The sequence below is a fragment of the Cicer arietinum genome, chromosome 7 (assembly GCF_000331145.2).
Source record: "Cicer arietinum cultivar CDC Frontier isolate Library 1 chromosome 7, Cicar.CDCFrontier_v2.0, whole genome shotgun sequence".
In the NCBI taxonomy this organism is placed as follows: domain Eukaryota; kingdom Viridiplantae; phylum Streptophyta; class Magnoliopsida; order Fabales; family Fabaceae; genus Cicer; species Cicer arietinum.
In genome coordinates this window covers 13215475-13233466 of record NC_021166.2, presented here as the reverse complement: position 1 = coordinate 13233466, position 17992 = coordinate 13215475, and the positions used below count along the sequence as shown (strand labels likewise).

Below are 17992 nucleotides of genomic sequence, written 5' to 3'. Positions count from 1 at the left end.
TTTAAGTATTATATTTTTAAAGTATTTATATGATAAAGTAGTAAAATATCTGATTTTTATTACTTTAATGTAAAATAAATTTATATAAATACAACTCTTTATCAAATTATCTAATCATAAAAGTAATATTAAGTTTGTTGTGCATGATAATTTATAATTTATATAAACTTTAAAAATAATCGTCTTGACTGTGGGATTTGAATACATGCACATATCAACAGCTACATCTTTTAAAAATAGTAATATTGAGTTTTGTGCGTACGAAATTTAACATTAACGTTGACTCTGAGGCCGAATGCATGCCCGTCTCAACTGCTACATAACTTAAAAGGAAATCTTTATTTATTATTGTACGGGGAAAAAAATAGGAAAATGATTATGTAACTCAAAATGAAGACAGCAATAGTAATCTTATTATACAAATAACATTTGATTTAATGTGCATGATTTAATTCCATTATTGTTAGATTCAACATATTATTCAAATTCGAATTTGAGACTTCACATTAATATAAATTAATTTACGTAGAATTTATATCTTTTAAAATAAATAAAAAATAAAAACTAATATTAATTTACTATGCTACACATCTTAAAAGAAGAAAATTGTTATATTTATATGCAGAAAGAAAGGAAAACATATTAGATTTATTGTGCGTAATTTATATAACAATTTTACAATCTACACCCTTTAATTGCCACCCATGTACCATTCAATTTTCATAAATTTAAAATATTCAAAATATCATTTAATATTTTATCATTTTTAAATCGTATTTTGTCTCTTTCTCTCTTCATCATCATCACTCACCTCATAATACCTCACACACATAATCCTCATCTCATAACTCATACTTATTCATAACTAACATCATCACTCGTACATATTCATAATTTATACCCCATAACTGTATTCTTCTTATTGGGGTTAAAATCACCCTATAAAGTATGTTTACTGATGTTCTACTGTGTTTGTAGTTTCTTCTTCTTCAAAATCTAAGAATTTTACGTGATATGACTTTCACATAGATTGTAAATAATATATTATACGAAAACATAAATAATGCACTCTTACATATAATGTGTTCACGTGCGTTATACAATTGAAGAATTTGTAGGCACTACACAAATACATTTCCCCGTAAACATGCGTTGACTGAATTTAAGTATGACTTATAATTTAAAAAATTATATGCGCTACGTAATTATAGTTCACGTTAACGTACGTAAACTTATTTCACGTACATGTAAAATTTTATGTTATAGTGCCCAGGAAAAATACACTTGTGATCTATGAAGACATACACATACGAAAAATGAGTTCACACATTTTGCGTGAATTCAGTTAACATAACATACGTGAACGCATTTTACATAAACAACACTTCTTAATTTTTGATATGTTCTTACTTGATGTAGATAAATAGACTAAGGAGAAGACAATAGTGACAAAATATATTAATGTTTGGAACCTAAATTTGATAAAATGTATGTTGGTTTGGAACTTAATTTTGATGTAATGAATGAGAGTTGAATCCAAAATTGATGGTGCAATGAATGATGATGTTGAACCTGGTATGATAGATTTGACTGGTGTATTTACCATTGACATGATGTTTAATATACGAGATGGTTTATTGAGATGAACTAGAAATATTGGAAGAGAAAATAGAATTATTGTTATCATCTTTAGATATGAAACCACTACAGCATGACTAGAAACAAAGACAAGATTAACTATTGGTTGTGAAAGAAATGACAAATATAGACCTTGGAAGAATCTTAAATCTAAAAGAAATAGTTGGACTACAAAATTTGAATATCCATTTAGATTGAGAGGAACACTGTCAAATGTTGGTGAGGGGTGTTATTTCCATGTAGCATGTGGTCTTCACAACCACGAGTTGACAAAAAAATTGATTGGTCGTTCTTTCTTATATCGATTGTCTCATAAAGAGAAATATGTACTTGGTGATATGACGAAAAACATGATCAAACCAAGAAATATATTAATGACATTAAAGGATCATAATGTTGAAAGTTTAATGACAATCAAATAGGTTTACAATGCACGTCAAGCATATCGTTAATTACTTAAAGGTGAGAGAACTCAAATGCAACATCTAATGATATTGATGGAATGCGATAAATATGTATCGATATAGGAAGGTAGATTGTTTAGTTTTAAGTTTTAGTCCTTGTAAAAAAATTTATTTGGATTTCATCCCTGTAATATCATAAAATTTTATTTTTAGTCCTTAACGTCAAGTGGACGTTACAGAAACGTTAATTGACAAAGGAAAACGAGGACCAAATGTTTAAATATATTTTTGGTCCTTGTAAATATAACATTTTTCAGTTTTAGTCCCTGAAAAATATTTGTTTGGATTTCATCCATGCAATATCCAAAAACTTTATTTTTTGTCCTTAACGTCAAATGGACGTTATAAAAACTTGAGCTGACAAATAGGGGAAAACGTGAACCAATTGTAACACTTCTATTGAAATATTAATTTAAATATTAGAATAATTTATATACTTATTTTTATTTGTTATTTAAATATTAGCATTTGGTCTATGTTTTCCTTTGTCAATTAACGTTTTTGTAACGTCCACTTGACGTTAAGGACCGAAATAAACTTTTCTGATACTACATGGATGAAATTCAAACAATTTTTTTTTACAGGGAATAAAAATTGTTATATTACAGGGATCAAAAATATATTTAAACATTTTTCACATAATATTGATTATGGATAACATATAACAAACATACATGTATCAAATGTCATTACTTGATATTACTAGTGTTACTTCTACTGCAATTAAATTTTGTGTGAGATTTGCATATCTACAGTATGAGTGTGTTGATAACTTCGTGTGGATATTACAAATTTTGAACGAACAGATACTTCTAGTGAAGTTTAAGTCATTGTTACTGATAGAGACATTGTTTTGATGAGCGCAGTTCGATATATTTTTCCAAAAACGCTCAATTTATTGTGCTTGTTTCATGTATACAAGAATGTCAAAGACAAGCACAAGATGATTGTGTTTCAAAAAAACAAACAAAACAAGTGCACGTAGTTGAGGTATGTGATGGTCTTGTTTATAGTTCTGAAAAGGCTCAATATTACATAAAATTAGCTATTTTTGAAGGAAATGGTAGTGGTTGTTTAACATTTTATGAGTATGTACACGAGTAATAGTTAAATACTTATAAGGAATGATTTTTGAGGTGCTGGCAAATAAGGTTATGCACTTTGAAAACACGATAATATAAAGGATTGAGTATGTGCATTAGAGTTTGAAAATGATATTACAAGACAAGATGAATGATATATGTAGTGTTTGGGAAAAAATTTATAGCATGATTTTATTACAACATATTGAGATAATAATATCATTTGAAAATAACATCATTCAAAAAGTACACCGATACAATAACAAATTGTACGTGCATTTGTGTGGTGTTGTTTCTAGAAATGCAATAGATCACATTGCTGCTGAGTATGATCATGTGAAGTATGTGTGTATTTATAAGTTTGAATGCCATTGCACTATTAGAATAACAGATGGTATGCCTTATGCATGTGAAATAGTCAGGTATAGTATGATATCATGTTCCTCTTCGTTAGACACTAATCATGTTTGATAGACTAAATTATATTTTAATGATGATGGATCGTGTAAACCTTCACATGTATCTAAGAAACATGAAATAAATATCATAGTAAAAAAATTTGATGAATTTGATGCACTGAGCAAAATTGTACTTAAAGGTAATTTGTGCGAGATTTCTTACTTGTCCATTACGTCGATGGGTCCTCCTATTATAAGGTTAAAACAAATGGTGCACATAAAAAAGAAAAACTAAGGTATCAAAAAAAGAAAAATCAATCAAGTGTGATTCATCTTGGTCAGAGTATGTGAATGCAACTGTTTGATGCAATGCTAGAAATGCATGCAGCACTACATCATCTGTCAATCAATAAGGTTAAAACCCAGAAATTCCGTCAAAAAACTTACACATCGACTATCAATCAATAAGGTTCAACAACCTAGAGTTATTTCCTTCAAGGATTGGTTGTTAGTTGAAAATCATAAATTCATAGATGACATTATTGATGTCGGTGATGATTGTAATTGTAGATACCATGCAGTTGCAACTTTAACTGGAATAGGTAATAACTTTTGGACATTCATCCATAAAGAATGTTTAACATAGCTTCAAGAATTCATACATTTTTATGTTAAGAATGGTCAGTAACTTATACAAAGTGTATATGCTGAGGAAGTTGTAACTATGGATAATTGGACGACACTTCAAGAAATGAGACATGTGGTCACTTCGAAGTTTAACTTGGAAAACCTATTACTTTTTAATTATGGTCAAATATTAATCGATTAACAATAAGACCCTAATTGATCAATTGGTGAAAAATAGAAATCGTTTGGTATTAAGCACATATGAATCAATTATCCCATTTATATATACTAATTGATTAATCTCATTCATAATTCATTAATACTAATTATTAATTGATTAACTATTTTTAAACAGATATTGACTATTTCTAACTATTCTATATATATTGATATCTAAACATTCAAACATTTAATAATTAACACATATGACTCGCGAACCTTAAAAAACCATTAAAAAAAACTTGAAGTTTTACATTATGACTTAAAATGAGTTGATTCGAATAACTTTTTGCCTTTGAGCATATATTAATTTTCTGCGTTTTTATTATTGACTTAAGATGACGTGGATTAAGTTGCTTTCACATGAAATTAATGATTTAAGCAACTCATTTCTTCAAATAAATTGAAAAATGAAATTAAAAAACAAAAAAATAAACTTAAATTAAGTTGAGAATATAAAGAAGCCACCGCAAACACAAATATTCCATATGTCAAGAAAATCGTCACTATAAGAAAATTATTTATAAGATTCAAACACATTTGTTGTCCTTCTCATTTGATAAAATCTTAATTCATTTCAAAGTTGAAAATTACAAAAATATTTTTAAAAAAGATTTCTCTATTTTTAAGATGGGACATAAAATCAATTCTATATGGTTGGTGGATGAGTGTGAGTGTGAGTGTGAGAGTGAGGATGTTGGTCGGTGGTGATTTTCAATTGTTAGAGAGAGAGAGAGACCGAGGAAACCCTTCTCTCATTTCACTCTTGGAATTTCTTATTTCTAATGTTCTTTGTTTATTTATTTTTTCTTCATTTTTGGTTAGTTTGGTCTTTTGGAATATCAAATATCTTAAGAGAGGAAAATGAACTTTGATCACTTCCGGATGTAAATTAGAACACTTCATAACCGAGAGGAAGAATTTCTGAACCAGAGATTTGTGAATGACGTTTTTTTTTCAATCTTGAAAACAAAACCACAAAATTAAATAAAAGTATTAAAAGGTTAATAACCGGTGACAAGTAAAGAAATTAAAAAATTAGATGATATGGACCATGTGTCAATAAGAGTGTGTTAAATGTGTGTCTTAGCATTCAAACAGGACATCAATTGGACTGTTACAACTAGCATCAAAACTAGTGAAGTGAAAATAAAAGAATGTAGACATATATAAATGAAGGAATTTGTTTACATATGAAATAAATGAAGGAATTAATTAATCAATCTGAAACTAGCATTCTAAATGCCAACAATGTATTAGGTAAGTGTCTCGCTGAAATGAATGGAAGGAAATTGAGATCATATTATTAATGTCCTTGGCCAGGGGATGGACCAGAATTCTTAATTCCACCAAGAGTCTCACTGTTTGTAAATTTATGACCCTGCCCTCCAGAACTTGGACCCGAATCCTTAATCCCTCCAAGCGTGTCGGTGTTGGTGAATTTGTGTCCAACTCCTCCACTTGGACCCGAATCCTTAATCCCTTCGAGTGTCTCAATAGGCACACCTTGCTTGATTGCTCCCAAAGAATATTGTGATAACCAATCAACCAAGTTCATGGAGTTTTCCGTCTCAATGATACTCAATGGACGAGCTTCTAACACAATGAAAGCAGAGTTCATCAACATGAAGAGAACCAAGAATGTTTCAGTTTTGAGGATAGTGCTTTTCATTTTTTTTTCTTCTAGATTTTGAAAGCAGAGAAAAAGAGAGAAGTTTATGTGTTAGTACTTTTTTTTATGTGGTTTGATATTTAGCATGGAGAGGTGAAGAGTCCTATTTATAGCATGGATAGTAGCATTTGGTGTCTTGACTAAAATGTGGAAGGAGACTTGAATTGAAGTATATATTATATTTTTAAAATAGATTCAAACTTTATAACAACGTGGGTATGTGATTTTTCTAAGAGAGGAAACAACTCGGGAGGTTCTTATTTCTATAAGCCAATTTCGATTGTAGTTTCGGGGAGAAGTTCATACAAGAGTATAGTAGTTATTTCATTAGTCACAAGGAAAATAGGAAGAAGAAATTAGGAAATGAAAGAATTACGGGTCCAACTTGTTGCTTGTGTAAGCTGGGAAATAAAACTCAAGTCAGTAGACTTTTTTTTTTCTCTGTGTGACCTCAGCTGCAAGTTGAAGACCGGTGGCTTTTAGAATTTGCTTACGCATGCACAATCAATCGATCATAATGATTTGAACTTTATCACTAATTAGAAACCAGTTTTTTGTATTTCAATATTTGACCCAGAAAGTTTCAACATATTAATATTTTTCCACACTTAATATTTATATATGTTGTTTGTGGCTATTCTATTTAGGGATTTAGTAGAGACGAGTGCTAGACAATTAACAACCTCTATTTTTAACATTTATTCAATGAAACACATGTAGATGCTATTATTTTGCTAATATTTTATATGAGACCAATTTTCAAAGTAGTGAGTTTCACGTAAATTTCACTTAATAAAATAGTAAATGTTGAGAAAAAAAAATTAAATAGGTATTGCTAATACTACTCTTTAGTGTATTAAACATAGATTGTTTATTGAAAAAAGAGGCTAACAACGCAAATTTTTTATGATGGACAATTACAAATTTTGACGACATCAAAATTAAACCAGTTCATTTTTTTGTTGGACCGACTTACGAGAAGATTACTTAAACTCTTGTTTTAGGCTTCTCCAAAAGACTTATTAGTGAGAATGTGTCTCTTAATTTCCTCCTAATTTCCTAAAGCATGGATGTAGTCCAAACGTGCATCCAAAGAGGATTGATCTTGGGATTTTTGGTGTCATAGGCAAACTAAATAAATTAAATTTCACACTTATTAGAATTGTTACCTTTGTAAATATTTCTTGTAAACACATTGATAATATATTTATTATAATCAATATTCTTTGAAAAATCATTTGCCATAAAAATTAATGTAAGAGTATTTAATTTATTTTGTAACATAGTAGATCACAAAAAAAAAACATTATATCTAATTCATAATCAATTTTTCAACACAAACAATAATATTTACAAATTCAAGTTCTCTATATTTTTTTAAGCACTTAATAAAATATTTTACTAGTTCTAAACCTAAATCAATACACATGTCTTCTTTTAGTACATTTTTTCTAAAATATTTCCTATTAGTGTCCATGTTTTATACAATTCAATCAAATCAGAATAAAAAGTTACAATTACTATAATAGAAGAATGAGACAAATGAATATAGAAAATATTGAACGACCGGCATGGGCTTGAATGGTGAGACTTTTTGAATTGATAATATATCACATTGAACATAAAAAGATTATAGAGATAAAACATGAAGATATATTAAAGAGACAAAGAGACTAAGATATTATAATTTAATTCAAATACTTTTGCATTCAATTTTTTATATGACAATTTTTTTATTCGGTTTCAATTATACTTTTAATTTTTTTAACTTTATTTAAAAAGTATATATATATATATATATATATATATATATATATATATATATAATTTAATCATTTTTCTAAATAACATTTTTTTTAGTTTTTTTAAATTCTTTTACATATTATGATGTATATATAAAACAAAATATTAACTATGTGTACTCTTAAATCCTGATCGAAAATTTAATTTTGAAATTGAGTGTCATTACACAACTTTTTTTAATTTACTAATAATCAAACAATCAACTTTTATTTGCTGCAAAGTGCCACCGACTGTTGGTGATTATAAATTAGAAGTATTCTTTCTCTACATTCCTACTACTACCAAATTGTATCCCAAGATTTACCGGAACTAGAGACTGAAATAAACAAAAGGAATAATTAGTTGCAAGAACCAAGTTACCCAATTTAATTCAATCACTATCAAATAACAAAATAAGTTAGAAAATCATAATGTACATTTAGTTTAATTCATTCAATTACTAATGGGATTAAATGGGAATGTACGTTTGAAGATTGAATAAGATGTTTTTTTGAAACAGACAAATAGAATACCGCGGTTTGTTTATGTTGTTTATTTAAGAAGATGTAATTTAGTGAGAGGTGTAAGTTGGTAATACTTTTGCTACATCACTTATATTTATTTCTATCATTATGTCACCGTAGAAAAATAAAATTTAGTTGTGGAAATTGAGTCTTATTAAACAACTTTTGCATTTACTAACAATCAAACAATCAATTTTTATTTGCTGTCAAGTGGTACTGATAATTGGTGATGACAACTTAGAAGTATATTTTTTTTAGACTTCTACTATTATCTATCAAATTGCATCACATATTTACCAATACCAGAGAGTGAAATAAACAAAAAGAATAATTAGTAGTAAAAACTAAATTACCCAATTAAATTCATTATTAATCTTAGTTATAATTACATATGTAAGTTATGTCATACTCTCTCATCAAATCACTACTTCGTAGTCAATATAGTCATTGTACACATATATCCCTCTTAAATTATATATATAACTACTCTCTCATATATAAGCAATAAAAGAGTTGTGTTTGTTGGTCTAATAATTTGAAAAATATTATTTTTTTTATTACTTTGAGAATATTAAATGAGAATAACTACTTTTTTTAATGGGTGTAAAGAAATAGTTATTTTTGTTTGATAAAAGTAGTATAACTTTTTGAAGAAATAATAATGGTAAATAAAAAAAATTAGAAAACAAAAATAAGTTTGACATATTTTATATATGCTTAATTGCAATTTTAGTCTCTCTATTTTACAAGTGGTCAGTTTTGGTATATCTCTCTAATTTTTTAACTAAAAAATAATGACATGTGAGATGTATTAAATAATGTGACATATGTTAGGATGACATAAAATAATTAATATTTATTAAATTGGAATAAAACATCGTAAAAACTTAGATTTCAAATTCAAAATTTTTTCATATTTTTAAGTTAATTAATGACATATGAATAACTCATGCATTTAAATGATTCTATATTATAGAATTGTATGTCACATCATTAAAAATATGTCAAATTTCTCTTATTTTTTAATTCAAAAATATGAGAGATGGACCAAAACTGTCGACTTTTAAAATAGGGGATCAATTCCATGAATTGATAATAATAGAAGGATCAAAGCCGCAATTAAACATTTTATATATATTTATGTTCTTTTTTATGTTACTTACTTTAGATCTCTATAAAAAAAATTACTTCTTAAAAAGACCTGAAAAAAAAATTACTACTTAATAAAAATGCCTCATTTCTAATATTTTTAAATAAAAAACTAATAAAAATTTATTTAAAATTTATATTATCTCAACAATATCAACTTAATTGATTCAATTAATAATCAACATAACTAACAATCAACATGTCATCCACATATAACAAGATAATAATATAATCACCATAAAATAATTTATTTACAAACACACAATTGTCAAAATTAGTTTTACCGTACCCATGTTTCTTCATAAAAGAATCAAATTTCTTGTACCATTGCCGATGTGCTTGCTTGAGCTCACACAAGCTTTTCTTTATTTACACACAAGTTTCTCTTTACTTTTGACTTCGAAACCCTCTCGTTTCTCTTTATAGATCTCTTCCTCCAAATCACCATGAATGAATGCAATTTTCACATCAAGTTGTTCAACTTCTAGGTTTAAACTAGTTGTTAAACCAAGTATAACTCGGATAGAGGACATCTTCACCACATGTGAAAAATTTCATTAAAATCAATACCTTTTTTCTTATTAAAACCTTTCACAATCAATCTTTCTTTGTATCTTGATTGAGAACTATTCTCTTCTGCCTTTATCTTGTATGCCCATTTGTTTTTTGAGTGTTTTACTACTCTTAGACAACTTTACCAAATCAAATATGTGATTCTCATGCAATGAATTCATCTATTTTTGCATGGCCTTCAACAACTTTTCTTTATCAACATTTGTAATAGCTTCTTGATAGTACTCTGGCTCTCCACTATCAGTGATCATCACATACTCATGTGGAGGATATCTTTGAGAAAGTTGACGTTCTCTAGTAGATCTTCTCAACCCAAATTTGACTGGTGGCTCAGTTGGAACCTATTCGTCATGGTGAGATACATGATCACCAGTTACATTCTTATCATCTACCTGTATATCTCCTCCATCAACAAAAGTTTATGCAGAGGACTTAGGCTCAATATCAATGTAACTTTTGGAATTTGGTTTTTGTTTCTCAGCTTTATCAAAATCTTCAATAGTATGGTCTTCAAGAAATATCACATCTCGACTTCTGATAATTTTCTTGTCAACCGGATTCCACAATCTATAATCAAATTCTTCATCACCATAGTTGACACATACACACTGTATGGATTTACTATAAAGCTTGGACCTCTCATCTCTTAGAACGTGAACAAAACATCTGCAGTAAAAAACTTTGAAATGACAGTAAGAGACACATTTCCTTGTCCACACTCTATTTGGAACATCACCAGCAAGTGGAATAGAAGGAAAAACATTGATCAAATCCACTGTAGTTTTCATTGCTTCACTCCAAAATGATTTCAATAATTTTGCATGAGAGAGCATACATCTGATTTTGTCATTAATCGTACGATTCATTTTCTTCGCAACGTCATTATGTTGAGGTGTCTTTGGAACTATTTTCTTAAGCCTAATTCCATGTTCTCTATAATACTCTTCAAATGGACCTTTATATTTACCATCGTTATCTAATTGAACATGTTTCAATTTCTCTTTCAACACTTGCATGAAAATTCTTGAAGATTCTAAGTACATGGCATTTAGATTTCAAAGGAAAGGTCTGCACTTTTCTAAAGTAACAAAATATGATGCACAACCAATAAATTTACTATCCATCATATAAACGTCAGAATGAACTAAATCGGGAATATTTTGCCTCTTATGAGGACCAGTATTATGAAGAAAAAAAACTCTATGTTGTTTTCTAGCAAAACAATGAGTGTAAGTTTTTAGAGACATGCATTTCACAGGAAGAAAATTTTTCTTCGCAAGTATGTTGAGTCTTTTCTCACTTAGGTGACTGAGGCTCATATGTCATAAATAAGAATAGGCGTCTTCAATTGCATCCACTTCTTCTTTGCATAGCTTCGTAGTCATCCTATAGAGAGAAGTTAAACTTTGCTCCTTTGCAACCACTATGGACCTTTTGGTGATTTTACATATACCACAAACCGCCAAAGTAAGTGTGATAACCCTCAATATCCAAGACTTTCACCGAAATTAAATTGAGACGAATATCAAGAACATGTCTAACATTCTTCAGTTGAAGCTTGCAACCAATCCATGTTTCAACCCAAATATCTCTCATACCGATAATTTTACATACTTCTTCATCTCCCATTTTTACCATGCCAAAATCACCAGCATTGTAAGATGAGAAGAAATCACGTCTAGAAGTACCATGATATGAGGCACCCGACTCAATAATCCAAGTTGAATCATGACATGCAAGGTTTATGGAATTATCATCACAAACAATGTATACATTATTAACAGATGCAACTGTTGTTGTATCTTTATCATTTTTCTTCTCTTTGTCTTCATTTATTTCTCTTGATTGATCTCTCTTAAGGAACATGTAATTTCTTTTTATGTGACCCGTTTTGCCACAATGATAGCATGTCACTTCTTTTTTAGTCTTCGACTTGCTACGACTTTCAGAGTTGTCGCATATATGGAAGTTTCTAGATTGATTTCTCCCCCGTGACTCTGTAACTAATGCTTCTGACTTTGGAGAAAAACCAATCAAACCATGTTCCTTTCTTCGAGCTTCTTCAGTCAACATGCTCTCTTTAACTGTTGACATTTTCAACTTTTCACTTGGAGCTTAATTAATCAACGTCACAACAAAGACTTCTCAATTATCAAGCAATGAACTCAACAATAACAACGATTGCAACTCATAATCTAATTTAATATCTGGAGTTGTCAACTGATTCACTGTATTCTGAAAAATACTCATATGATTTGCCATTGAATTTCTATCTTTGTATTTCACATTCACCAGCTTCCGAATAAAAAATTCTTTCTATTCATCTTCTTCCAGTCAGCGTTAGATTTATCTGTTGGTATAAGAGTATCACCCTCAATAGGATCATACAAATCTTTACTGTATGATGTCTTCCATGAGAGTCTTCCAAAGTATGTAATTAGTAGAGTTGAGTTTAATCATACTCAGACCTTTATTGTCCTCTTCCATTTAAATGCACAAAGAAAATACAATTTCACAGAGTAAAAATAATTAGCAGAAAATTAAATATGAGACAAACACAATTTTTAACGTAGAAAATTTCCTTCAAATTGAGATAATAAAAACTACAGGACATAGTTTAGTAAAAACTTTCACTATAATAATTAATGAGTAAACCAAAGTCTTTCTAATAACAATAGAGAACATCAATCAACAATAACAACAACTTAATAACCTTCTACTAAAGTGAGTATTCCAAAAAGTAAATTTCCCTCCTACTTTGTTGTTGTTTTACTCTGTCGTGTGACTCCTTATTGTCTACGACACTTTTGTGTAACTCCTTATTGTGTACAACACTTTTGCTTATGGATTTAAATCTCTTTCGTTCTTGTTATTTGTATTCACATAGGGCAAACCCAATAAATATAAATATTTTTTTCTTTTCTTTCTTTAATAATAATAACAATAAAAATACTAATAATATTAATAAAATTAGTAGATTCCACTTAGGAAGTGAGTCCACCAAAAAAAAAAATGAAAAAATATTTGTTAAATATTTTTTATTATTAAATAAAATAAAATATTTTGTTTAAAATTTAAATAGAATACATATAAAATACCAACGGCGTGTCTCACTTAAATCTTCTCCAACAAACTATTCTCTCCTCTCCACTCCAAGTGTGTGCTATTTCATGCTAGTGATATATTAAAATAAAACAGCACAATCCTATCAATATGAAATTTTGTAAACTTAAATCGTTTTTTGATATTTTTTTATTAAAATCATCCATAATTTATACACTTATGCATCTTATCTAGATATACTATTGTAACAAAAAAAATCTTAAAATATATATTAAATCAAAATAATAAAATTCTATTAGTATAAAGAGGAAAGAACTGCTGTCAAATACCCAACCAAACAAATTGACAAAAACCCCAAAGACAGAACATACAAATATTTATAACATCCATTATAGAATTGCATTCATTATATTGTTTAATTAATGTAGCTTTAGTCTTCTTTTTCATTTTCATTTCATTTCATTTTATTTTTTAGGTTAAGTTTATGCCCCTAAATTATTATTATTTTTTATTATATTAAACTTTGGGTTTATGAAAAAAAATATTGATAGATATAAAGAGTTGAGAAATGGAGTGATAAAAAAAATTGAAGTTTCTACTCCATCCACAATATTAACACAAACATTTACTAACAAATTAAGATTTGCAATTTAAAAAGTATATTGATCTATAGGTATCTGTCACAACAATAGAAATAGAAACATAACATTTATTAAAGATCGGTAGACCAGGAAATTATAGGTATTTGAAAATAAGAATAAATGGTAATTAGTTGGAATTAATTAGTATCAGTTAGAAATTAATTGAATTTGCATGTAAATAATTCTTTGACTTTGCTGTCAAATACCCAACCAACCAAGTTGACAAAAAACCATGAGGCGAGTTTGGTTTTTTGGAGTTGTTTAAAAAAATAAAAAATAAAATATTTAAAAAGGTGGAACATATAAATGCTTATAATACACATTCTAGAATTGCATTCATAAATATTTTTTAAACTTTTTTCTTCTTTTTTCATTCTTTCTATTAACACTAACGTTTGTTTACAAAATAACATTTGCAATTTTAAGAAAAATATTGATATATAGCTATTTGTCACGCCAACCGAAATGGAAACAAATAATCAACTTTTAAATTTTCTAATGAATAATATCATAAATTAATAATAATAATAATAATAATAATAATAATAATAATAATAATAATAATAGTATAATAAAAAAATATAAGACAAATCTCTAAATATAATATATACACAACATACAGTTGGTTTTGGATTTAGTCCCCCAGTTTTGTTTTCTTTTTATTGAATGATAATTATTAAGGTGTTGCAAATGATTGTTGTTTTTTTGAGCTGGCAATGTAATTGAGATATCATGTTGATATTATTTTGCATATGCATTTCTCATTTTTGCTTAAAATTGGGTGGATTTTGTTTTGAATTTATTAAATATATACATTCTAAAAATATTTTACTACATTTATCAAATATAAGAAAAATCTTTAACCAAAAAAAAAAAAATCAATTTTTATGAATATTATAATTAATTAATTAATTAATTAATATTCATAAATTCATAAATAATGAGCAAATTAAAAATATATAAGAAATATTTATACGTATAATATGTTCACAAAATAATGGAATATTCTATTTCAAATTTAGAAAAATATATAGTATGAATAGACTACTACATTTGTTAAATACTCATTAATAATGTATCTTAAATAAAAATATAAAAATAATTTAAATAATAGTATGAAAATTTATATTTTATCAGAAAAGAATATGGAACTTTATAAAATAAAAAATATTATTTTAATTTGACTAATAGTAAATATACATTCTATTGTTCTAGATGATTTTGTTTTTGTGATTAGTACATTGTATTCTTTTTACCATCTTTGTTTATTACAGTATATATAGTCTTCCACTCCATCACTATATATAAACAACACCATAGTGAGTCAAAAAAAAAAAAAAAAAAACCAATACCATAGTAATAATATTTTCCTTCTGTTGTGCACTACACTAAAAAACCATGACAGTAGCAAATGAAAAACCAAAAATTCTCATGGTGTCTGCGGCCTTTCAAGGCCACATAAACCCGATGTTAAAGGTTGCTAACCGACTCATTTCAAACGGTTTTCATGTCACCTTTGCCATAACAGAAAACTGTCGCGACAACATACTCAAAAACATCCCTAACTCAAACTCTAGTTCAGGACTCGTACTCGATTTCTTTTCTGACGGTCTAAGTCTTGACTTTGACCGCTCTGATGTAAAAACCTTAATCGAAACCCTCCAAGAAAAGGGTCCAATTAACCTTTCAAATCTCATCAAAAACCACACTAAAAATCAAAACTTTTCATGTGCCATTGTCACCCCTTTTGTTCCTTGGGCTATTGATACTGTTGCCCAACATGAAATCCCTTGTGCAATGCTTTGGATACAAGCTTCAGCTTTGTATTCAATTTACTATCATTACTTCAAAAACAATGACATTTTTCCAAGTTTGGAGGATCCTAATGAGACGGTCCAATTACCTGGTTTACCTATCTTAGAGGTTAGAGATCTTCCTACTTTCATTCTCCCTTCTTATCCTCTTCATTTCAAGGAAGTTGTGGAAAATTCATTCAAAGATTTGGAGAAAGTGAAATGGATTTTAGGTGCTTCATTTTTTGAGATTGAAAAAGAGATAGTGGAATCAATGGATTCACTAACTCCAATTTATCCAATTGGACCATTGGTATCACCTTTTCTTTTAGGTGAAAAAGACACAAATGATTTAAGTCTTGATATGTGGAATGCTGAAGATTCATGCATAGATTGGCTTGATAACAGACCAAATTCATCAGTTATTTATATATCATTTGGTAGCATAATTGTTTTTTCAGAAAAACAAATGGAAAATATAATTATAGCTTTGAAGAATAGCAACAAAGATTTTTTGTGGGTTTTCAAGCCAGCAAATAATGGAGGAAGTGAGAAAGAGGATTCTACTTTGGAATTGCTAAATGAGTTTAAGAAAGAAAGTGAAGGAAAAGGTATAGTTGTGAAATGGTGTCCACAAGAGAAGGTGTTAATGCACCCTGCAGTTGCTTGTTTCATAAGTCACTGTGGTTGGAATTCAACACTTGAGACAGTTGTAGCTGGTGTCCCTGTTATTGGTTGGCCTACTTGGACTGATCAACCAACAAATGCTACACTTATTGAGAATGTGTTTAAGAATGGAGTGAAAGTGAGTTATGGAGAAGATGGTGTTGCAAGTGCTGAAGAAATTGAGAGGTGCATTTGGGAGGTTATGGATGGACCAAATGCTAGTGAGATTAAGCAGAGGGCTGTGGAAATTAAGGAGTCAGCAAGAAATGCTTTGAAGGAAGGTGGTAGTTCTAGTAACAATTTTAATAAGTTTATTGGTGATTTGTTGGCTAAGAATTAATGATTTTCTGATGACATTTGCTTAAATTTATGGTCAGAAAATTGTTTAGATCTCATCTACATTACTTTGTAATGTCACTATTATTAATAATAATTTCTCTTTTTTTAATATTTTGTTTTAAAAATTAATTAATCTATAATGGCCTAACTTATATTGGATTGGTTTGGTTTAAATCATTCATTTAAATTATAATTTTAAGTATTTTATATATTTTTTACAATTTTTCTTGAATGATGAAATTTCAAAAAATTATTAAAATGAAAAACTATTTTGATAAGTTTTTCATAAAAGTCATTTCTGAAAGATAACATTTAAAAAAAAAATTAATTTTTATCATGTTAAAATCTCTAATAATAAATATCTAAATTATTGAATGTCGTATATTTTTTTTTAATTTCTAACAAATTAATATAATTTTATTTTTTACTATTTTTAAGTAAATTTTCATAAAAATTATTTTTAAAAATATTAAATTAGGATGATTTTTTTAAAACCTTAAACAAATACGTTCAAAAACGTATAAATCTATTTATCTGACTGATATATTATAGATAGATAAGAAACATGTTATTTATCTACATCTACCACCGTAAACAAATGCCGTTCAAAATGCCAAATAGTACATGTGACATCATATCTTATGACTTTTGCTATTTAATGATTAATGATTTTTCACATTTAATGACGATAGGTTAAGAGAAATTATAAAGGACAAATAAAATCAATTTTAACAAAGTCTTAATTACGAAAATCAATTTGGGTAACAACTCTATTACGACTAATTATTTATATTGTACGATTACTAAACATCATATTTATTAGACACATAAAAAATCAATTTTAACAAATAAAATCATATTTACGAATAGTTATAACAGCCAAATAAAATCAATTTCAACTAATAAAAAATTAATTGTTATATAAATGATGATATATGCTATACGATTTTTATAATAATAATTTGAACCAAAAACTAATTGTTACAACTACATAAACGATGATATATGATATACAATTTTTATAATAATAATTTTGTAAAATCAATAAATTATTTTATATAAATGATGATATATGCTAAAAATTATATAATTTAGTCACAAGCTATATGCTTTACGAAATTATCTTCATATTTCCTTTCTCCATCTCACTATATCCTATTAAGAATATAGTATTTTTTTTATTATTTTAATGAAAATATTTAGTGGTGAAAATTCAAAATTTTGGAATTTTGATTTCTATTAATTGACTATCATCAATCAATTGTTATTAATTGATAATAACATTGCCATAAAATTGACCACACAAATTCTATTAACTGTTATTACGAAAAACGAAAAATTATAACAGACAAATAAAATCAA

General features: G+C 27.7%; 2 protein-coding genes across 2 annotated transcripts; one reads left to right on the top strand and one right to left on the bottom strand.

Annotated features, from left to right (window-relative positions):
- Window positions 1-5483: 5483 nt before the first annotated feature.
- Window positions 5484-6240, bottom strand: LOC101489997 (uncharacterized). The gene has a single exon (XM_004509042.4). It carries the CDS (start codon window positions 6098-6100, stop codon window positions 5735-5737), a length of 366 nt encoding a protein of 121 aa, XP_004509099.1. The 5' UTR covers window positions 6101-6240; the 3' UTR covers window positions 5484-5734.
- An 8990-nt stretch (window positions 6241-15230) lies between these two features.
- Window positions 15231-16631, top strand: LOC101496472 (UDP-glycosyltransferase 84B2). The gene has a single exon (XM_004509147.3). The coding sequence runs from the start codon at window positions 15231-15233 to the stop codon at window positions 16629-16631; it is 1401 nt and encodes a 466-aa protein (XP_004509204.1).
- Window positions 16632-17992: the final 1361 nt, after the last annotated feature.

Excerpts from the sequence above, each read along its gene's own strand:
- LOC101489997 (XM_004509042.4), bottom strand. The coding sequence starts at position 6,100 with ATGAAAAGCACTATCCTCAAAACTGAAACATTCTTGGTTCTCTTCATG.
- LOC101496472 (XM_004509147.3), top strand. The coding sequence starts at position 15,231 with ATGACAGTAGCAAATGAAAAACCAAAAATTCTCATGGTGTCTGCGGCC.